Raw genomic sequence first — 25373 nt, forward strand, 5'->3', positions numbered from 1 at the left:
ATTTTAAAAGGGTCGTGGACGAATATATATTTTTTTTATTTTATTTATATCTTTGCAAAAAAAAAAACTTTATATCAATGGTATTTCATTTCCCAAGTGGATTTATAACAATAAATAGGAAAACCTTCCAAATTTAAAAAATGGGCGTGGCAATTTTCTGTGTTTCGGGAGCCATAACTCGAAGAAAAATTAACATATCGTAATGAAATTTTATTTATTTATTTATTTATTTATTTATTTATTATTTAAAGTCGACGACAAACTATGGTCGACTGCATAATATAAAAGATATATAAATATACACCTCAAAAGATAAAATTTAAGATATATCGAGATTTCAACAATGTTATATTACAAACAAAGAAATATTAATGAACATTACTCTTTAATTTCAGAATATAATAATAATAAGAAATATGAGCAGAAATAATATCTTATGCCGAAATCTTATACTGGCGGAATGCATCAGATTCCGCTCAGCATGATTTCGGAATGCAGTGGATTCCAATCTTCCTGTTGGAATCAACAAGATTCCAATCAGCATGTCATGGGAATCCGGCAGTGCTAAGAGCAGTGTAATGAGGATACGCCATCACAAGGCATAAAAAAGTAACATGACCTGTGTTGTTGGAATGCACCGGATTCCAATCAGCTCGATGCCTGACCCATAAGAGTATACTGCCGGAATACATACGATTCCGGTCAGTGACTCATGAAGAAGCATGTTTTTTACGTTGTTGGAATGCACCAGATTCCAATCAACACAGTACTGTCTGGTTCCTTCTTAATGATACATGTTGATAAATGTTCCTCCATCCTTAAGCGAGATAGTTGTGTACACATATTTTCCTTATAGTAGTATATATAGTAAAAATAGATGGGATCGGTTAAAGACCACGGCAACTTAGATATAAAACAAGTTTAAAAGGGTCGTAGGCTAGAATAATAAACTATAACAAAAAATAGTTTTGAATCAATGATATTTCACTTATCAAGTTTTATTGTAAGAGGAAATGGGGAGACTTTTTTTTAAACGGGCGGTGCCACGTGTTATGTAGAAAAGTAATTTATCTGAAATGAAATGTACAATTGAAACTCACGCTGAGTATATAATATTCGCTTACACCCGAACTTAGACACCTTCACTTGTTTAATTTAGATTAGTATTAATAAAGATTTTATAACTGTGCTCATATAGTCCGATATGTATCTTGCTGTATTTTCATTTATTTAGTTCATTGTTCTAATTTTTTCAAAGTTTATTTGTATTTATTTTTTTTTTCACTAATTTGTATGGGTTCTTAGTTAAGAAGAACAATTATTTGTCGTTGAAAATATGTTTAGAGCTATGATTTTATTTGTATGCACATTCCTCTCTTATTTTTCTTTTGAAGTTCACATTGTGTAATAGGGAATTTCAGATAAAATGCAGGATCGCCAAATGTATTATATGATCAAGTTTATTTTTAAAAAATTGTTATTTTATATTTATTTAAATTTTTAAATATTAATATTCACATTGAAAATTTATAAACACTGACAAAAAATTTTTCTTTTTGAAAAAATATTCAAAGTAAAGTAATTCAAAAATAATTTACAAAAATATAGTATATTTAAATAAAGTAAATAGCCTTATAGCTTGAAACTTGGAATATAGTTCAGAACCCGATGACAATGCAATAATAAGAAAAATAAGATCCAATAGGTGGCGCATGTATCGAAACATTTCAGAAAATCGTATTTGTGGTCCGATTTGTTTCATATTTGGAACACATAATACATATATGAATAGAAAGCGACCTGTGAAAAAACGCCGCTAGGTGGCGCAAGGATCAAGATATTAAAAAAAAAAACGTATTGTGGTTCGATTTGGCTCATATTTGGAACACATAATACATACTGCAAACGCCTATGAAAAAAATCGCTGCTAGGTGGCGCAAGGATCGATATCTTCAAAAAAATGGTATTTGTGTTCCGATTTGGACCATATTTGGAACACATAATACATACATGAATAGAAAGCGACCTATGAAAGAAATCGTATTTGTGGTCCGATTTGGCTCATATTTGGAACACATAATCAGGCCTGTTGTGAATTCCGATTCCGATCAATTTTTTCGGAATCGAAATGGATTGGTGTTCTCAATTTCGATTCCGACCAAAAATTATCGGTTTGAAAAGTATTGCCTCTGAGCAGTCGGAATGAAAATTAATTGGCAGATTATACACAAATGTTGCGATATTTGTCTTTCAAATAATTTTTTTTTAATTCTTCATTTTATTTGGAAGAGTTGTATGTATTATTTTATTTAAATTTGAGTTAAATTGGCAAAATAAATCTTTCTTTAAAAACTTCTATCAAGAAATCTATTAGGCAAACAAATCGATGCTGATCGAAATGAAGTCGACCTGTTCTGAATTCCGATCCAGCGCATTTTTACGATTCGCACGCACAATAGCACGTCTTCTTGCGTCTGCGCATCCAAAAACCATATCTGCAGGCATTTTTTTAATTAAAATAAAATTTTATGATACTTAAAACAAAACACATAAACAAAAACAGCTGATTAAACTGGTTACCGAATCGGAATGAAAACGATTCGAAATCGACTTCGAATCGATTTTTTACAATCGGAATTGAGAACACCAAATAGAAACTGAGTCGAAATCAATGTCGTTTTACTTTTCATTCCGAGTCGGAATTCAGAACAGGCCTAAATATATACATTAATATAGTATATTTAAATAAAGTAAATAACCCTATATCTTGAAACTTGGAATATAGTTCAGAACCCGATGACAATGCAATAATAAGAAAAACAAAATCCAATAGGTGGCGCATGGATCGAAACATTTCAAAAAATCGTATTTGTGCTCCGATTTGTTTCATATTTGGAACACATAATACATATATGAATAGAAAGCGACCTGTTAAAAACGCCGCTAGGTGGCGCAAGGATCGAGATATTCAAAAAAATCGTATTTGTGGTCCGATTTGGTCCATACTGTTGCAAGTTTTTAGAAATACCTTATAAAACAAAGCAAGTTAATGTAAATTTTTAGAAACTTAGAGATCTATTGTAAAACATTCATTCAGTAAAAAATATTAGATAAAGCAAGAGCAAACGAAAAATCTACTACAATTTTCAGAAGTGATGGACACGCCTAATTATGATATTTTAAATAATTTAAAATCTTATACAGTCGCGCAATTGAAGACAATGCTGCGCAAATTTGGAGAGGAGACTAGTGGAACAAAAAATGAATTGATGATTCGTTTGGCTAGTTTGCCAAATTTAGGTGAATTTCTGCCTGTAGAAAACATTGAAATCAGTAGAGCAAATCGCATACGATGTCGAAAGTGTTAATACAGGCGATGCAAATGCTAACAATCATACCGTAGTGTGTGAGGATGATGAGCGTTACGTGTGTGCTGATGCATGTGATGCGGGACGTGGTCGTAACCAAGAAAGAGAAAATAGGAAGAAAATGGATTACGTAGTCAGAAAAATGAGTGGGAGTTATTTAAAAGAGAAATAGAACTGATGAAACGCGATAATGACTTACAGAAAAAGGAAAACGAGTTGCTTAAAAAAGAAAACGAAATATTGAGAAAGGCTAATTGCGAACAAAGTAAAAATGATTGTGGAATAGCAAGCTTAGGATCGTACAACTTGAACGAAAATAATATGAAAACGCTCATTTCCATTAAGTTGTAAGGTTGAGTTTAAAATGGTTTTACTCGCGATCTGATATAATGTCAATGAGTGTTGCAAACTTACTTATAGAAATGCAGTTATTATTTGAAGATCGCTCAAGCCGGTTAGTCTTAATGAAAGAGTTTGAAACAAGGAAATGGCAGATTAATGAGTCATTTTCAGGAATATTTCAACGAAAAGTTGATTTTATCTAACAAATTTTCCATTAATGATCCTGATTTAATAGAACACATTGTAGAGGGAACTCCTGATTATTTTTTACGATCGCAAGCAAAAGTGCAACGTTTTAAAAATAAGCAAAGTTTACTTGAAGCGTTTCAAAGAGTTAAACTACCTAATAAAAAACGAGTAGTTGATAATTTAAATAATAATACTAATACAAGTCAACAATCAAAATTGAGTAGATGTTTCAACTGTAATTCCCTTTGACATTTGGCAGGCGAATGTCGCAAGCCAAAACGCGAAAAAGAAGATCCCGATTATTATGTAAGGTATATAAATTATAGTTTATTAGGGATGGATATAAATTTTGTTTAACATTAGGTACCTTAATTGACACTGGTAGTCCCATCAGCTGTATTCGACAACAGTTCGTGCCTTATGTTCTTCTTTTAAAAATTTAAAAATTTAATTCTGAAGCGCAATTTTTTGGAATATTCAAATAGTTGGAAAACTAAAATGTATCATTTCGTATAATGAAAAAGATGTAGATTTTTTTGTATGTCGTTCCGGATGATACAATGACATATCCGGTAATTTTAGGAAGAGATAACTTGAAAATTATTAAATGCGAATTAAAAATTTATCCAAATATATGTACAAAAGAAGAATATAATAATGAAAATGAGTGTTATAATTTAATGAAAATAAGTATTGAGGAAAAATATACATGTATTGACAATGATGAGATAAGTTATGATACGAAAAGGAAACTTGATAAAATATTTAAACAATGCTACTTGTGCTGTGAACGCCCTGATGAACCGGAAACTACATGTGAAATGAAAATTTTGTTGAATAATGAGAAGCCTTTCCATATCCCTCCACGAAGACTAGCTTATAATGAAAAGGAAAAACTTCAAGAAATATTAGATGACTTATTGCAGAAAAATGTGATTAGGCCTGCAGAAAAAAACTGGTGATATACGGCTCTGTGTAGATTATAGAACTTTAAACAAAAATTCATTGAAAGATAACTATCCGATACCATTAATTGACGATCTTCTAGATAGATTGGTTAATAAAACTGTATTTTCCCTATTGATTTAAAGAGTACATTTTACCATGTACGAATGAACGAAGATTCTATAAAATACACCTCGTTTGTATCTCCTTTGGGCTATAACGAATTTTGTAGGATGCCATTTGGGCTTAAGAATGCCCCTTCCACTTTTCAGCGTTTTTTAAATTATGTATTTGATGATCTCATACGCGCGGAAAAAGTTGCCATTTATTTGGACGATATAATGGTTGCAACGATTACTGAAAATGATCATTTAGAGATTATGAAGGAAGTATTCGATAGATTGGTGAGTAACAAATTTCAACTAAGAACACAAGTTTACAAATTCAGGTCAACTTTTGGATCTGAGCAGATAAGAGCGATTCTTAACTATATTTGATATGCTGAATTCGAATCTGCATTCAGTTTTTCAAGATTGATTCTAGTTTCCGAGATCTCGCATGATAGCACCATTGTGCTGTTATAGCAGCTTTTAAATGGTGGCACTGCTTGATAAGTAAGTAAAAATGGCAGAATGTTCATAAAAGTATGAACATATAACTACGCCGCTCTAAAATAAGTAAAGTTATACAGTCCACTAGAATTTAAGATAATATTGTCATACATACATACTTACAAAACAAACAGGATAAGGTACCTAAACCTATCACACATACACACACATATGTACACACATACAGCCCACTTGAGGAAAGATAAGTATAACCAACCCTCATACAAAACAGATGGTTTCTTAATATTCAAGCAATGCCCTTGAACAAACAAACAATAGAAAGAACTTCGTCAAAGCATTAAACCGTGAAGGACCGGCTTTTCAGTACTTAGTCAAGTTGTTTCCTAAATTGTCATATGCAAAAATCAAAGAAGGAATATTTGTCGGACCTGATATTAGAAAACTAATGGCTGATAAAGAATTTACAAAATTTTTAACGCCCGATGAACAGCCGCGTGGGCATCTTTTCAAAATATCGTTCACCACTTTCTTGGTAATCACAAATCCCCTAATTTTGAGGAAATTATTGGCGATATGTTGGAAAATTATCGCAAGATTGGAGCTCGGATGTCTCTAAAGATGCATTTTCTGCATTCCCATCTCGATTTTTTTCCCGAAAACTTGGGTGATACGACCGACGAACAGGGAGAACGGTTACACCAAGATCTAGCCAACATTGAAAGACGATACCAAGGATTTTGGGATGAAGGCATGATGAGCGACTATTGTTGGACTCTTATACGCGAAACAGATACTAAACAATACAAAAGGCAAAGTTCCGCCAATCTTCATTTCTGATTTGTTACTTTTAAGTTAATAAAATGAATATTATTTGACAAAAATCTTAAAAAATGAATTTATTGACTATATTAAAAACTAGAATCAATCTTAAAAAACGGAATGCAGATTCGGATTCAGCGTCATAAATTGACTTAAAAATCACTTTTAGTTGCCCAGATCCAAAACCGTGTATACTTGTGGAATTGATAAGTGTAAGTTTATGAAATCGGAATTACATCGGGATTACAAAATATGGTATTAGGACCGATAAAAATAACGTAGATGCAGTTAATATTTCAAGAAATAGTAAGGATGTGCATAGCTTTTTAGGACTCTGTTCATATTTTAGGAGGTTTATTAAAGGGTTTTCAATTGAAGCTGGTCCATTGTATAATTTAATACCAAAAGATGTTGGTTTTAAGTTTGGTGAAAAAGAATTGGCATGTTTCGAAAAATTGAAGATCAAGTTGATGGAAGCACCTACATTATGTATATATGATCCAAAGGACGAGACTCAATTTCATTGCGATGCAAGTTCTCGAGGGTTTGGCGCTATTCTTTTGCAAAAGAAAGGGGATGGGAAATTCCACCCAATTTTTTACTTTTCAAAACGTACTACTGATGCAGAAACCAAGTATCACAGTTTCGAATTAGAAACTTTGGCGATAATTTACGCATTAAGGAGGCTTAGAATATTGTAACGAATTTAGGAAATTCCTCTTATTGCAACCTTATACTAACGTTCGAATCACTAAACTGTTGAATAAATAACTCCACTATTCAATAATGCAAAATGGCCTTTATTAAAGTACTTCACAATAAACACTTATACTTCGCAACTGATTGATAGCTTGCTTAAATCAAACTGATTGTCGCGCCTCCACTGTTGCTGCCTTTTTATAATCTGTGATTTCTCGTTCGTATCTTCTAGGCGCTTCCATTTCCAGAATCTACTAGTTGGCCATCAGCTATAAAATTACTACGTTTTTAGCTTCTCATATGCGCGTGTATGTGTGAACACAATTATAATTGCATACTTTTGGGAGCATCTCAGATAAGATATCTGCAATGTGTTTGTATGTGTGAGCGACACTTGGACAACCATTGCACACTTTCGGGAGTATCTCAGATTTATGCATGTGGTTGTGCGTTGCTTCTCCGCTGCGTGTATGTACATATGTGTATACATAATGATTGAATTATTGATATGCATGCAAGTCACTGCTTAGCATCGGCTTAGAGATGATAGTATCCCTTAGTGCTGCTAATATTCGTTACACTGCCAGTCAGATCGTCCCGATCAGACAAATATCTCGACGCTACCAGCCTTTCCAAATGAACAACTTTCATTTTGGTTCGTGGTTTGCCAATGGTTTGTATGCGGTACTCTACATCGTTGATCCGTTTTATAACTTTGTATGGGCCTTCCCAATTACACTGCAATTTCGGGGACAAATCCTTTTTTCGTTGTGGGTTGTATAACAGCACCAAATTTCCTTCCTGAAAACCTTCCGAATTGCTTTATCGTATCTGGCTTTCATCTTGTCACTCATAATCTTTGATCGTTGCCTTACAAGATCGTGTATCTCTCTCATCTCTTCTTCCAACACCAGTGGATTTCTTGACATTTCTCTCCGCATCGGCATCTATCCCAAACTTCAAATCAGCTGGCAGTCGAAGGTCATTGCCAAAAATTACTTTTGCCGGGGTTTGGCCCGTTGTCTCTGATCGGTAAGCCATCAAGAATAATGGTATGCGGGCATCCCACTCCTTATGGTACTTGTCTACTACTTTCCTTAAATGCTCCTCCAAGGTTCTATTGAAACGTTCCACCATACCATCGGACTGAGGATGCAATCCATTTTTCCGTGTTTTTCGAATGCCTAATGATTTACACATTTCCTGGAACACAGCTTATTCGAAATTCCTGCCTTGGTCAGAATGTAACTCCATTGGTGCCCCATACCTTGCAACCCAATTGTTTATAAACACTTCTGCTACTGTTTCCGCTTCTTGATTTGGGATTGGGTATACCTCTGGCCATTTGCTGAAATAATCCACAACCACCAGTACACATTTGTTTCCGCAGTTCCTAGTAGGAAATGGACCTGCGACATCCATAGCGATCCTTTCAAATGGCGCACCTGAGTTATATTGCTTCATCTGGCCATAACTTCGGGTTTTGGGCCCTTTCGCTCTGCTGCAAACCTCGCAGTTCGCAATCCACTCAGTGACCGACTGACGGCAACCAACCCAATAGAATCTCTGTTTAATCTTCTCGAGCGTCTTTGTGATTCCAAGATGACCTCCGCTTGGACCATTATGCAGCTCGCTGAGCACGTCAGGAATCCTCTTTCTGGGAACAGCTATTAGTTTCTTCTTGCATTGACCATCCTCACTCTCCCATACTCGATGCAAGCAACCGGATATTAATTCTAAACTGTTCCACTGTGCCCAATATGACTTCGCAATGGGACTCTCTGCTGACATCTCTTCCCTGTGTGGTCTTTCGTTTCGTTCAAGCCCTTGCATGACATGTGAGAGATCTGTATCTTCTAGCTGAGACTTTCTTAGTTGTTCCTTGTCGCATTCATCCGTACAAGTTATAGTCATTAGCCGGGCATCTATAATGTCTTCTTTAGCCTCGGCCTTTGAACAGTGTTTGCATTCCAAACTACATGGTCTTCATGACATTGCATCAGCATTTCCATGGGTACTACCTTTTCGATGCTCAATGGAAAAGTCATAGCTTTGTAGTCGCTCGATCCACCGTGCCCATTGTCCTTCCGAATTACGAATTGCAGAAGGCATTTCAACGCTGCGTGATCTGTCCTGACGCGAAATCGCTGGCCGTAGAGGTATTTGTGAAAATGTTTAATGCACTCCACCAAAGCCAACAGTTCTCTCCGTGTAACGCAGTAGTTCCTCTCTGGTTTTCCAATTGAACGGCTGTAATATGCAACTACCTTCTCCTGTCCATCAACCAGTTGTGACAAAACGCCTCCTACAGCATATCCACTCGCATCGGTATCTAGAATAAATGTTGCTCCTGGAATCGGATATGCCAACATTGGGGCAGTGCACATACGCTCCTTCAATGTTTGGAAAGCCACCTCTTGCTCCTTTTTCCACTCAAAAGCTTTATTTTTTCTTGCAATCTCATGGAGGCTATGGGCTATGCTGGAAAAGTTTGGTACAAATCGGCGGTAATATGTGCACAGCCCAAGGAAACTTCTTAATTCATGCAAGTTCTGTGGTCTTGACCAATCCTTTACTGCCTCTATCTTTTCATTCGCAGTACATATGCCTTCTGTCGTTACATTGTGACCCAAATAATTTACTTCCTTTTTAAACAGCGCACACTCTTTGGGACTTAGTTTCAGACCAGCGCCAGCTATTCTCTGGAAAACTTCCTCCAAGTTTTTAAGAGGTTCATCGAAGTTCTTGCCCAATACGATGATGTCGTCCAGGTATACCAAGCATGTTTTCCAATGCAGTCCTTTCAATACCTGATCCATGAGTCTCTCAAAAGTAGCTGGTGCATTACAAAGTCCAAAGGGCATTACTGTAAATTGCCAAAGACCATCTCCGACGCTGTCGCTCATTTCTTGTACGATTTGACTCACAACTTCCCGCTTGGCCAGTGGAACACTACAAGGAGCTTGACGTATCGGCCTCGCGTCTCCAGTCTCAATTTGATGTTTCACAACATTGGTGCGGCCTGGTTTGGAACCATCCTGGTCAAATATGTTTGCGTACTTTAGGAGCAGTTGCTTTGCCTTACTCTGATAATCTTGATCTAGCCCCTCCGTCCATGCCGTGATGTCATTTGAAAGATCAGTCTTGCTAGTTGAAACGTGTTCCTGGAGCTGTTCACAGTTAATAACTATTTCAGCCTCTTGGCATCTTCCCAATATAGCTCTTTTTGTCAGTTTGAGTGGTGACTTGAACTCATTGAGTACTCTTACCGGAATACGTCCATCATGTTTTGTCATAGCCAGGGTTTTTTCCTCCAACTATGTTCGGTGCTGATTTGTTTGCTGCTTCGACAACCCAAAATTTGTTTGTCCCACAATCTCCATCAACCTTTGCTTGGTGGTTTTTGGTGGTATTTGCTGACTCTCTTCCACCAGCACTCGTTTACTGCTGTAGCCTCTCTCGTAGCAAGTGGTACATCCATGTTCTTATATCGCATCGTCTTGCTTTGCATATCGATCTTGATGCCTGGATCGATTAAGAAGTCCACTCCAATTATGATTTCATCAACAATCTCTGCCACTATAAAATTGTGTAGTACCGTGACATTCCCAATTGCTACTTCAGTAACTTTCAGTACTTTAGTAAACGTTCCTTTCCATCCACATGTCCTCCGACAGTAAGATTGTTTGACCTTCTTCCAATTTGTGAGATAGAGATTATGGGGCATTCAATTGAGGGAGCCAGCTGTCGCCCCTTGCGGCTGACTCGCTTTAGTTTAACGATCGATTGGTCTTGGAGATTTGCTCATCTCCTTCAGCTCTGCGTTTACGACCACCTACATTGCTGGAAGTATTATAGTATATAGGGTTGGTGTTGCAATGACGTGCAATGTGACCTGGGTTGCCGCACTTGAAACATTTCATAACTCCCGTATTTTTCTGTTGTGATCCCTTCAGTGCTTCCAAAATTGTGTCTACCCAATCTGGCCTTTCCACTTCCACACGATAGGCTTTGTACGCTGGCTTGCTTAAAAGTGAGGCTGTTTCCTGAGTTAGTGCATGGGATACCGTTTCAGCAAATGTCAGCTTTGGGTTTGCGTATGTAGCACGCTTCGTTTCCACGTCCCGTATGCCATTTATAAAACTCTGGATTTTTACCCTCTCGATATATTCCACGGGTGCGTCCGCATTTGCGAGATGAGCCAATCTTTCAATATCCGAGGCAAACTCCTGCAAAGTCTCATTCGCTCTTTGGTGACGGTTTTGCAACTCAATTTGGTATATCTGTTTTCTATGGTCGCTTCCGTATCGCCTCTGTAGAGCACTCACCAAAGTTTCGTAGTTGTTCCGCTCTCCCTCGGGAATCGTCTGTAGTATTTCAGCAGCAGATCCTTTCAATGCCACGAATAGTGCAGCAACTTTATCTTCAGCATTCCAGTTGTTCACTGTTGCGGTCTTATCTAACTGGATCTTAAATACCTGGAAAGGAACAGAGCCGTCAAAAGATGGAGCTTTTACCTTCGTATTGCTTGCTGAAACAACTGGCCGATTTAGTTGCAGCTCCTGTATACGACCTTTTAAAGCATCTACCTCAGCCTCGATTTTGTTCTCAATCTGCATTATTTTTTAGTCCATACGGGCTTCTAGTTGTGCAGAGATCTGCGATGATACCTGTGCTGAAATTAGTCCCAATATTTCGGGTATACGTGCCTCCTGTGTTTCAATCCTGGATGTTATTTGTGACGACATTTCGGATATACGTGTCTCCTGTGAGTCCATCTTGGATATTAAACGTATCTCTTGCGATTCCAGTTGAGATGACATTTGTCTTTCCTGGGCTTCAATCTTGGATGTTATACGTGTCTCCTGTGTGATGCCATATATGTCTTCTGTTCTGCCAGTTGAGATGACACTGTCGATGTTTGAGCAGATATTGCAGCCAAAATCGTGTTCAAGTCTGTGCTCGTAACTGTCTGCGATGTTTCGTTTTTCTCTTCAATTTTTGTTGTTATCTCGTCGCCATCGAGATGAAAGGCATACTCTTCCACGTTAATTCCTTCTGCTTCCATTGCCTCTCGTAGTCGTGTCTGAAGTTCGAGTTTAATGCCGCTTGTATTCAATCAACGGCCCTCCAACGCCTTCTTCAGTTGCTGGATTTTCAACTCACTTAACTTTGCCATGTCCTTGTTGTCCTCTGGAATTGTAACGAATTTAAAGTAATTCCTCTTATTTTCAACCTTCTACTAACGTTCGAATCACTAAACTGTTGAATAAATAACTCCACTATTCAATAATGCAAAATGGCCTTTATTAAAGTACTTCACAATAAACACTTATACTTCGCAACTGATTGATAGCTTGCTTAAATCAAACTGATTGCCGCGCCTCCACTGTTGCTGCCTTTTTATATTCTGTGATTTCTCGTTCGCATCTTCTATGCGCTTCCATTTCCAGAATCTACTAGCTGGCCATCAGCTATAAAATTACTACGTTTTTCATATGCGCGTGTATGTGTGAACACAATTATAATTGCATACTTTTGGTAGCATCTCAGATAAGATATCTGCAATGTGTTTGTATGTGTGAGCGACACTTGCACAACCATTGCATACTTTCGGGAGTATTTTTGCATGTGTATTTATGCTTGTGGTTGTGCGTTGCTTCTCCGTTGCGTGTATGTACATATGTGTAGACATAATGATTGAATTATTGATGTGCATGCAAGTCACTGCTTAGCATTGTGAGGGCCCAAATCCACCGGCTTTGAGGCCCACACATTCGAACCTAGATAATCTACAATTACAAATTATATATCATTTTTCGAAGCACCCTAATGCATATGACAATGAATTTATATCAGTGCATATAGGATGTAATACATACAAACCTGAATTATATAAATTGAATTTACACACAAAAAATAATCAATTTTTTGAAACGCCCTAATATACACTTATATATTTATTATTTCGCAAAAACATAATTTTCTCTGCCCGCATACGGTAAATATTTTGGTTGAACATTATAATTTTCACAGATATCCCATAGCCAGCTGGAATTCTAACCAACGACGGGAATACAGCAACGCAACAAGCAACACACATAAGCTCCCATTGCAAGAGCACCAAAAATGTGCAAGCATACGTATACAAAGAAATTGCGACCAAGCATAGCAAGCATTGAAGCGAACCGTCAAGGCGAACATCGCACAAAGAGGAAACAAAAAAAAAGCAATGTACTAAAAAGACGTCACCTTAGCATATCAACAACACAGCGTGGGTACTAGGCAGCCATAAACATTACACTTACGAAGGGCAACCAACTCGTTGACAACAACAAGACACAATTAGCAGGCAACAGAGGGAAATTGAAAGTAACTATGCTAACTAACTGGAGATGCGTACCAATGAACTCGCATGCTAGGGGGCAGTCCAAGGGAAATTACTACATATGTAATTTAGAAATAAATACTTATATACAAGTAGATAATCGATTATATGGGTGGAATAATACCGTTTAACGTAGGATACCTTATGTAAATACATATAATAAGTAAGATTTATTGTTGCAGGACAACTGTCCACTGACATGTTAAAATGGCGACCAATTTTGCGAATTTGAGTAGTAGCTAGCTAGGTATAGTAGCCTGCTAACGCCTTGTTTAGCGGTGAATGGGATTTTTCCATCTCACGAGTTCTTTATTTTAGTAACTTTGGGGGTTTTTCCAACCCCATCGTTAGAGGGATTGTGGTGGTTTTTCCACCTCCGCAACCTTCAGGAAGAGCAGGGTATCTTTAAGTTGTATACTCGGTGGGGGTTTTACCAACTCCACCGACTGGGAGGAAGTGGTGGTTCTCCACCTCCGCTTTCTTTACGAATAGGTTGAGATTTTAGCTTAAGAGTAGTCCCGGTGGGGGTTTTCCCAACCCATCGGCGTAGAACCGACGGTGGTTTCCCCACCTCCGTCGCCGTCGCTTTAAGGGTAGTTTTGCAATTGATATGAATACAGTTTATAACGTTTTAACAACAAACAGGATCTTTCTCTTTAAAAGGAGACAATAGGGATTCTTCTCTCTTGCCACAGGGATCCTGGGCGCACTAAGCATACCCCGGCATACGGAAAAGTCCGTCACAAATGGCGCCCGAGCAGGGACTCTGAATACATAGACTCATGGTAAACAAGTAAAAACACGAGGATAACCACAGAGGATAGGGAGGATATAAGCATACAGAAACCAACGAGGGACACATAGACACAATGGCAAGAGTCACGTGGGTATATTACCTCAACCGCGAGGAGCTGGTGAAGTAAGCGGTAGAATTTGAACTAGAGAGCAGTGGAACAGTGGATGAGTTACGAAAGCGCTTGGCGAGCTTCATCCAAGCGCAAGGTAGCGAGTTAAACCACGAGGCCCGTTTCATCGAATTAGAGACCCAGCATCCAAGACAAACAACTCCAAGGCCTGGCGACCAGCTAGCGTTACCAGGCAGCAGCGGAGTTTCAGCCGCGAATCAAACGATGGGGCAGAAGAAGGATCCGGTCGATACACCCAGAAACGAGGAGCAGCAGATATACGCGATGTACCAACCAGCACGGCATACAAATATAATGGATCGAGTACGTAAATGGAGTCTGAAATATGACGGTGGCAAGGACCCGATATGTTTTATTGAACGGGTGGAGGAGCTGGCCGACAGTTACGAAGTTGGTCCCGATTCCATCCCACGAGCGTTACCTAAGTTGCTGAAGGACAAGGCCTTGGTGTGGTACCGGAACAACAACTGGCAGTGGCAAGAGTGGGAAGCCTTCAAGAAGGACAGCCGGCAGCGTACGCAACGAGCAGGTGAGCAGTTTAAAGATTACGTTTTATCGTTACAGGCACTCATGCCTCACGCTGACTACAACGTTGAGCAGAAGCTGAACCGGATTTACCGAAATTGTCGACGAGAGTTCCAGCTTTACATCAAACGGAGCGAGTTCACCAGCCTAGAGGAACTGGTAAGCATGGCCGAGGACTACGCGAACATCATACCGGAGAAAGAAACGCTGAGGCCAGCGGCAAAACCTTTGTGCCTCGACGGCCAGCCGAGCACTATCACTATATGCACGAAGATGAGAGACAAGGAGATCGGAGACCGGAGGCGCAACGACAAACGGGCACGCCAGAGCATGCGACGATACCACACCAAGGGCCCATCGATCCACGGAACGCATGCAGGCGATGCGGAGAAAGCGGACACTAAGCACATGGGTGTCGCAACGAACGAAGAGATTTCAGCTGGCAGGTATACTAACGCGTGACTGCTGTCGTGGACAGCAGGGAAACGGGCAGAGACCTCATTGGTATTGAGGGGTGGCGTCTCAACAAACCCAACCTCGTACTCAGTAAGCACATTTAGGCAGGCCCAAGGGCGAATCTTGGCTGCAGTAACCCTGGATGGAGAAGAAGTCATGGCGTCAGTAGATACGGGGGCGACACGAAGTTTCATCAGCGAGAAGACAGCGGCGAAAATAGGCGCACGGAGATTCAAGAAGATACAGACACGAGTGGTGATGGGCGATGGCAGTGTAGCATGGATAGCGGAGGCAGTGGACGCGGAGGTAAAACTGGGGGATCAAGTGCATCAGAATGAGTTGTTAGTTCGCCCTGGGTTAGTCGACAGCATAGTGATAGGGACATACTATCTGGCAAATGCTAAATTTGAGCTGAGGTGCGGCAACGAAACAATAACGCTACGATCAGAAGAGAGAGCGCAGGAGATAGTAACGTGTACAACCATGATGGAGGACGAAGGTAGCGCAAGTATCGAGAAAGACGTGAGGAGTGACGTGGCGGTGAGTACCTTTCTAAAGCGTGAATTACAGATTTTCGAACAGATGACAGGAGTATCCAACGTTGCTACGCATAAGATAGTTATGCGAGATGACCGTCCAATCAAACAGCGGTATTTCCCTAAGAACCCAAGATGCAGGAGATCATAAACAAGGAGGTAGGCAAACTGATAGAGAAGGGTTGCATCGAACCGTCTCACAGCCCACACAGTGCACCAATAGTTCTAGCCCGGAAGAAGAACGGCAAATGGAGACTCTGCGTTGACTATCGGCAGCTCAACGCTCGCTCATGCCAGATGCGTACCCACTCCCATGAATACAACATATCTTGGATAGACTACGTAGCGCGCGTTTTATCAGCAGTCTGGACCTCAAAAATGGTTATTGGCAAATCCCGATGGAAGAAGATAGCAAGAAGTATACAGCATTCACCGTGCCCGGCCGATGGTTGTATCAATGGAAAGTGATGCCGTTCGGTCTACATTCCGCTCCGGCTACGTTTCAGCGAGCACTCGACCGTGTTATTGGCCCAGAGTTGGAACCAAATACGTTTGCCTACCTGGATGATATCATCATCACCAGCACAACCTTGTAAGAGCATATAAAGCACCTAGGAGAAGTATTTCGGCGGCTACGGAGGGCGAATCTGAAGGTCAACCCAGAGAAATGTGAGTTTTTTAAGAAAAGTTTGAAATATCAAGGCCACGTCGTCAGCGAGGAAGGAATACACACGGATCCCGACAAAGTTGCGGCTATCAAGGAGCTGACGCCACCACACAACGTACGAGAGTTAAGGCGATTTCTGGGGATAGTATCATGGTACCGGAGGTTCGTACCCGACTTTTCACAAGTTGCGCACACACTGACGTCAATGTTGAAGAAGGGAAGTAGGTGGAAATGGTCCGAAGAACAACAGGCGGCATTCGAAGCGTTGAAGAATGCACAGTCGGATAAGCAAGTCCGGCAGCAGAAAGAAGTATACGTTCACCCCGTGAGCGTGGTAAGTCGAAGGCGACTCACCAAGCCCCGAATGGGGGCTTCACCGAAGCTCCCATCGGGGAACAAACGAGACGACCGACGACGATAGCAACAACACCACGCACCATCATCAGCATCGTGTAGTAGAACCGCGAACCAACATTTCACCGAGGAACACACAGAGCAACTGGCCGTAGTAAGAGCAACGCCACGCGCGTCAACATCGCAAACAGTCCAGGTCACGGAAGAAGATCAGACGGATTACAGCACGGTATCGATATGTGGTTCACTAGCACTCGCCAATTCAGGTCCAAATGGTTCCAGAATCGAACGCGCAGACATAATCCACAATGAACAGGTGGTAGATGAAGACCGGAGTGGGTGGCACACAGCACACAGCACAAGCGCAAGCCCCAACCCTGGACAACGGGATCCAGACGGCGATGAACTACGCCAACAACATAGCCAGCCAATGCTATAACCTGATGACCGAATTCTGCATAACATTTCATATTAGAACAAGGACCAAATCGCGAGAGATTACCCCATAAGGAACGCAAGCATTGACCGCTACGAGGAATTGAATTTTACAATGGTGACAGTAAGTCAAATTGCGGCAAGTGAGGGGAGAATGTGAGGACCCAAATCCACCGGCTTTGGGGCCCACACATTCGAACCTAGATAATCTACAATTACAAATTATATATCATTTTTCGAAGCACCCTAATGCATATGACAATGAATTTATATCAGTGCATATAAGATGTAAAACATATAAACCTGAATTATATAAATTGAATTTACACACATAAAATAATCATTTTTTTGAAACGCCCTAATATACACTTATATATTTATTATTTCGCAAACAACATAATTTTCTCTGCCCGCATACGGTAAATATTTTGGTTGAACATTATAATTTTCGCAGATATCCCATAGCCGGCTGGAATTCTAAACAACGACGGGAATACAGCAACGCAACAAGCAACACACATAAGCTCCCATTGCAAGAGCACCAAAAATGTACAAACATACGTATACAAAGAAATTGCGACCAAGCACAGCAAGCATTCAAGCGAACCGTCAAGGCGGACATCGCACAAAGAGGAAACAAAAAAAATGCAATGTACTAGAAAGACGTCACCTCAGCATACCAACAACACAGCGTGGGTACTAGGCAGCCATAAACATTACACTTGCAAGTTACTTACGAAGGGCAACCAACTCGTTGACAATAACAAGACACAATTATCAGGCAACAGAGGGAAATTGAAAGTAAATGCTAACTAACTGGAGATGCGTACCAATGAACTCGCATGCTAGGGGGCAGTCCAAGGGGAATTACTACATATGTAATTTAGAAATAAATACTTATATACAAGTAGATAATCGAATATATGGGTAGAATAATACCGTTTAACGGCGGCCACCGTGGTGTGATAGTAGCGTGCTCCGCCTATCACACCGTATGCTCTGGGTTCAACTCCCGGACAAAGCAACATCAAAATTTTAGAAATAAGAATTTTCAATTAGAAGAAAATTTTTCTAAGCGGGGTCGCCCCTCGGCAGTGTCCGGCAAGCGCTCCGATTGTATTTCTGCCATGAAAAGCTCTCAGTGAAAACTCATCTGCCTTGCAGATGCCGTTCGGAGTCGGCATAAAACATGTAGGTCCCGTCCGGCCAATTTGTAGGGAAAAATAAGAGGAGCACGACGCAAATTGGAAGAGAAGCTCGGCCTTAGATCTCTTCGGAGGTTATCGCGCCTTACATTTATTTTTTTTATAATACCGTTTAACGTAGGATACCTTATGTAAATACATATAATAAGTAAGATTTATTGTTGCAGGACAACTGTCCACCTGCGCGTGGACAAGTAAAAAAGGGCGACCAATTTGCGAATTTGAGTAGTAGCTAGCTAGGTATAGTAGCCTGCTAACGCCTTGTTTAGCGGTGAATGGGACTCCTGGGATTTTTTCATCTCGCGAGTTCTTTATTTTAGTAACTTTGGGGGTTTTTTCAACCCCATCGTTAGAGGGATTGTGGTGGTTTTTCCACCTCCGCAACCTTCAGGAAGAGCAGGGTATCTTTAAGTTTTATACTCGGTGGGGGTTTTACCAACTCCACCGACTGGGAGGAAGTGGTGGTTTTCCACCTCCGCTTTCTTTACGAATAGGTTGAGATTTTAGTTTAAGATTAGTCCCGGTGGGGTTTTCCCAATCCCATCGGCGTAGAACCGGGTAGGTTTGCAATTGATTTGAATAAAGAGTTTATAACGTTTTAACAACAAACAGGTTATTTCTCTTTAATAGGAGACGATAGGGATTCTTCTCTCTTCCCACAGGGTTCCTGGACGGACTGAGCATACCCCGGCATAAGGAAAAGTCCGTCACAGCATCGGCTTAGAGATGATAGTATCCCTTAGTGCTGCTAATATTCGTTACAATATATTTACAAGGGTTAAAATTTTGCATTGTTACTGATTGCAATTCATTAACGTTAACTTTAAACAAACGGGAAGTAAATCCCAGGATTGCGCGATGGGCTGTGGAGCTACAAAATTTTGACTACAAATTAGAGCACCATAGTGGTACAAGGATGCAACATGTGGATGCGTTGAGTAGGATTTCTAATGTCTTAGTTTTAGAAGAAAATACCTTTGAGCAGAATTTATCAATTTGTCAGAATAGAGACAAGATAATTTTAGAAATTATGAAAGAGTTAGAGAAGAAGGAAAGTAAGATGTTTGAAATGAAAAATGGCCTTATTTATCGCAACGTAGGTAAGGAAATTTTATTTTATGTACCAGAAGAAATGGAAGGAAACATTCTACGACTTTATCATGATGAAATGGGGCATTTAGGATGTGATAAAGTTTTTCATGCAATATCTAAAACCTATTGGTTTCCTAAATTGAAGGAGAAAATTCAAACACATATTCGAAATTGTTTAAAGTGTATTAAATTCTCTCAAAAAAATGGTTCTGGTAAAGGACTCTTGCACAATATCCCGAAAGGAAATTTACCTTTTGAAATGATACATATAGATCACTTTGGTCCAATATTGTTAAAGAATTGTAAAAAAAATACATGTTTCTAGTGGTGGATGGTTTCTCAAAATTTTCAAAGCTCTTTACAGTACGAAATACTGGGACTAGTGAAGTTATAAGTTGTCTAATGTCATATTTCAATGCATATAGTACACCGAAATCTTTAATATCGGATAGAGGAAGTGCCTTTACTTCAAAAGAATTTCAATTATTTATGGACACAAATAATATAAAACATATTAAAATAGCTACGGGATCTCCACAAGCTAATGGACAAGTAGAGCGAGTAAATCGTATTATAGCTCCAATGATTTCCAAAATTACTAATGCTGGAAATGCATATAGTTTGGATGAAGTCCTGCCGCACATTGAATTTGTTTTGAATAACACTTTTCATCGACGCAAAAGGAACAACACTAGTATTATATTATTTGGTATACCACAAAAAGGAGCAGTAATAGATTTTATAAAAGAATAACTCGAAGAGTTTTATATAAACGAGGAAGAGAGAGATTTAGAAAAGATACGGTCTAGAGCAGCAAAAAATATAGAAAAGTGTCAGAAGTATAATAAATCTCAAAAAGATCGGGGTAGGATTTTAAAAGCTTATCACGAAGGAGATTACGCCATGGTGAAGAATTACATAAACATTTCAGGGGCATGTAAAAAAATTGTTCCAAAATTTAAAGGACCTTATAGAGTAGCGAAAGAGCAGTAATAGATTTTATAAAAGAAAAACTAGAAGAGTTTTATATAAACGAGGAAGAGAGAGATTTAGAAAAGATACGGTCTAGAGCAGCAAAAAATATAGAAAAGTGTCAGAAGTATAATAAAAATCAAAAATATCGGGGTAGGATTTTAAAAGCTTACACCACCTAGTATTCCATTATTTGGTATACCACAAAAAGGAGCAATAATAGATTTTATAAAAGAATAACTCGAAAAGTTTTATATAAACGAGGAAGAGAGAGATTTAGAAAAGATACGGTCTAGAGCAGCAAAAAATATAGAAAAGTGTCAGAAGTATAATAAATCTCAAAAAGATCGGGGTAGGATTTTAAAAGCTTATCACGAAGGAGATTACGCCATGGTGAAGAATTACATAAATATTTCAGGGGCATGTAAAAAAAATGGTTCCAAAATTTAAAGGACCTTATAGAGTAGCGAAAGTTCTGTCAAATGACCGATACCTGTTAAAGGATGTTGAAGGATTTCAAGTTAGCCAGGTTCCGTATGAATGGATATGGGAAGTAGCAAATATGAAGTCTTGGTTATTAAATAAAAATCAGGAAACAATCGGGGCGATTGAATGTCAGGATGGCCGAACTGTTGCAAGTTTATAGAAATACCTTATGAAACAAAGCAAGTTAATGTAAATTTTTAGAAACTTAGAGATCTATTGTAAAACATTCATTCAATAAAAAATATTAGATAAAACAAAAGCAAACGAAAAATTTACTACAATACATATTTGGAACACATAATACATACATGAACAGAAAGCGACCTATGATGCCCGATTTGGCTCATATTTGGAACAAATATGTATTGCATACAGTCGGGTAGAAGTGACAACAAAATATTTGGACTAAGATTGTAACAAATTGTCAGGAGTCCTTGTAATAATAAGTCTCTAAATGAACTAAAAAGAATGAGAAATAATAGGCAATTAAAAAAAGACTAAAAACTTGAAAATAAAATAATTAAAACAAATTTTTAAGTTAAACGGTTTTATTGAAAACAATACTAACATGAAGTAATAATAATACTAAAAGCTAGAAAATAATTAGGTAGGTCCTAGGTACTAGTCATCACACTCCTCATCAATCTAGGGCATTGATCAGACAATTAAACAAAAGCGTTGGACGCGTCAAATTTATATTGATAGTCAAATGGAAGCCTAACTGAACCTTAATAAGGTTATGCTACGCCTCACATTTTTAGAAATTTCACGCGCCCAACGCTTTTATTTAATTGTCTAATCAACGCCCTAGATTGATGAGGAGTGTGATGACTAGTACCTAGGACCTACCTAATTATTTTCCAGCTTTTGGTATTATTATTACTACATGTAAGTATTGTTTTCAATAAAACCGTTTAGCTTAAAATTTTTTATTATTTTTTTTATTTTATTTATTTTAGTTTATAATGTAAATTTAAATACATGCATTATTAAATGATAAAGGAATTAAAAATAATAAAAAAAACGTTTACCTTTTCTTTGCTCAAGAATTTGTCTAGGTTTGACTTGTCAGTGTTAGCCAAAAGAGTGCAGTGGTGATAAGCATTCGGAAATCCAAGTTTGGCAGCAGTTCCAGAGAGCTATAAATAAGAAAATATATGTTTACTAAGTACAAATACATATCGCACACTAACTACAAAAGAGTCACAACTTAAAAAAATGTAAATGTTCAGGAGAGAAGAAAAAGGGTTTATGTGAAAACGTCTGTAATGTTATACTGAAATCCAGTTTGGCAAAGGATACCTTTATTATAAAATGAATTTACGAAATTTTATTGTAATTATTTGTTTACGGAAAATATATAGCAATTTTGAATTATGACTATTTCTAAGAAAACTTACTACTCGCACATTCACAATTATGCCATCAAAAAAGGCACATTTCACAATAATACAAGCAACTTTACTCACTCTTTACGTATAAAAAGACACAATTTTATATAATACACAACAAATTTAAAAGTTTTTTGCAACAAGATAGTCAGAATTTAAGATTATACACTTTATGCGTAAAAAAACTATTCACATGTTCTTAAGCACATTGGCACAACTAAAAATAGTACTCTTTAGTTGATAGAGCGCAAGCGATGCAATAAACACCAAAACTGGCATAAGGGTAATTTTCCAGTTAAAGAAGAAAATAATGGCAATGAAATCTAAGGGGCAGTTAGAGATGTGTACTGTGAATTGGTTTATGAAAAAAAAACGATTTTGAAAATTTTTAAGTTGTGACTCTTTTGTATTTAGTGTGCGATATGTTTTATCATGTATAGATTTATATGGCCTGCTGTGCAATTCAATAGCAACAAAATGTAAAGTTTTAACCCAACAACAACATGTACCGGATTGGCTCGGGATTTCTCCCGATCAAGAGTTGTCATTTCAGTGTGACCCCAATTAACTTGTTGCGGCCCAACGGCGCCTCCTGCTCGCAACGCCGGCTCCCATAAGTACTATCCACATATCTTATACGGGAGCCCTTGCCCCCGTCTTTTCCTCCACCTTGCCTTTATCAGCCATCACACCGAGCAATATATTAGAAATAATTAAAATTTATATTCCTCCTGCCACCTGCTGTCCCAGGGGCTACTGCCCTGATATCTGTGGGCTACTTAGTGGCGAAAACCGTCTTATGCTTGGCGATTTGAGCGCATATCACGATCGCTGGCATTCCAGCCTGCCATCTGACACCAGAGGCAGGGAGCTAGCACAGCAAATAGACAATACGACTTTCTACAGGGACAATACCTTAGATGAAACCCTCCCTGTTCTATCCTGCTCAGATCTCAATGTGATGTTAAGCCCACAGGCCGAACTTATGTATGCACGCTACCCGTGTTGGCCACCTGTATAGTACTTTGTAGTATATAACATATGACACGCTGTCCTCTGTACCCTTCTTGATCCACCAGTTTTTTGAATTCCTCTGGTGGGACTTCCACGTTATGGGCTGAGTCGAGAAACCTTTCCTCTAAATGAGAGCCATTGCTCCAGTATCAGCGCCACATCAAACGAACCCTCCTCAAGAGTCAGGAGGAGCTCGTTCGATGGTTTATCTTTAGGATTCGAAGCTCCATTGAACTGAAGGTTTTGGCGAGTGTTATCGATGTTGATGGTCTTTGCCGGGTCATTTTGCCAAGATGTGAGTGCAAACGATCCTCCGATTACTTATTCATTTGAAGGATGTAGTACTGGCCCTCCTCCAAGGGTCGGGATACATGAACGACCTTCCAATCCCGTGTTGGTATATTCGGGTTCTGCCGCTGCAGCATGTTAAGCGCGTCCTCCGCCTTCACCACTGGGGGTATCGAAACCTTGATCATTGGTGTAGTGGAGATCAGTGCTCTATCCACCATCTTAATCCTTGCGGCTTATTGTTTTCTGAAACAGCTCTCTGCAGCCATTCTAAAGTCGCGTTATTGTGATATCCAGCTGTTTCGAAGGCTGGCAGCGGTTTGGTTCATCATGCATCATTTTAATCATGATACTGATCAGCTATAATGCTAACTAACACTCGAGTAAATGTTTTCCCCGCGATAGTGACATTCCCCATATGATGAACTGTGGCAAAATCCCAAGCCTTATATCCAGCTTATAGAAATTCTCCAGAGGGTTTTAAGACCGCGTTTAACACAACTATTGCACGTTCATATTCCCTCTGTAGCTAAATTGCCCGAATTATGTATTAAGCATGAAAACATACTACAAGAAATTAACAACCATCTTTCTGGCGCGTTGCCAACCCCTTATAAAAACCTGCATGGTCGAAAAAAAGTTAGCGAAGTTGAATTTGACAACGAAATAAAGGAGAAAACCGTAGAAGATGTTATCGAAGCTGAAGAGGTAACAAACGCCTGGTCTTAAAAACACATACTGGAAATTGCTGCGGGCCTGTCAAAATACTGTATCATTTATTATATCTGATTCTATATATACATATATAGAATATTTAATATATTAATATTATATGTTTAATTACCCGCTGAGCGGGTTGTGCGCTGAGCTTAGGACCCGCCACGTCAAACCATACTCCAATGAAAAGCAACAACAAGCCTCGGATAAAAGGAACATTCTCTATTGATGACGACCATGACAAACGTTTGAAGTAAAATTAATTGAGGGCATGCACCTGGAACATCAGCTCCCTGAATGGAATTGGTGCAGATGCCCGGCTGGTTGATCTGACATCACCACCATCCAAGAAATGCGTTGGACGAAGCAAGGAAGAAAGAAGATTAAAAATTGTGACATCTGTTGGAGTGGCCATACAAATATGCGCCGAAGGATTCGTGGTGGGAGAGAGACTTTGTCGCCAAGTACTGGCGTTCACGCCTGTGGACGAACGTCTCGCCGCTATTCGAATAAAAGCAAAATTTTTTTAATATATCATTCATCTGCGCCCATGCGCCGACGGAGGAGAAAGACGATGGGGTGAAAGACGCTTTTTATGAACAATTAGAACGCACATACGAGTGCTGCCCCGCCATGATATAAGTCGTGCTTGGCGACTTTAACGCCAGGGTGGGCAAAGAAGGTATTTTTGGCCCTACAGTCGGAAAGTTCAGCCTACACAATGAAACTTCTCCTAATGGACCGAGGCTGATTGACTTTGCCGGTGCTCCAAACATAGTCATATCCAGCACGAAGTTCATGCATAAAAAGATACATCAAGCTATATGGCTTTCCCTTATCGAAATACTCGCAATCAGATCGATCACGTTGTGATAGACGGACGGCATGCCTCTAGTGTTTTAGATGTGCGCACGATCCACGGACCTAACATCGACTCGGACCATTATCTCGTCGCAGCCAAAATACGCACCCGGCTCAGCGCGGCTG

The 25373-nt window shown here is 39.2% G+C and overlaps 1 protein-coding gene across 3 annotated transcripts in view; it reads right to left on the reverse strand.

Moving 5' to 3' along the window:
- Lipt1 (Lipoyltransferase 1) overlaps nucleotides 1-25373 on the reverse strand; it is a 514034-nt gene that overhangs the window by 364627 nt on the left and 124034 nt on the right. For all 3 annotated transcript variants that reach the window (XM_067773049.1, XM_067773050.1, XM_067773048.1), the window contains exon 2: nucleotides 22008-22115. In XM_067773049.1, coding sequence (XP_067629150.1) covers nucleotides 22008-22115 — 108 coding nt within the window. The remainder of the gene's footprint in view (nucleotides 1-22007; nucleotides 22116-25373) is intronic.

The sequence above is a fragment of the Eurosta solidaginis genome, chromosome 3, assembly GCF_040869045.1.
Source record: "Eurosta solidaginis isolate ZX-2024a chromosome 3, ASM4086904v1, whole genome shotgun sequence".
NCBI lineage: Eukaryota > Metazoa > Arthropoda > Insecta > Diptera > Tephritidae > Eurosta > Eurosta solidaginis.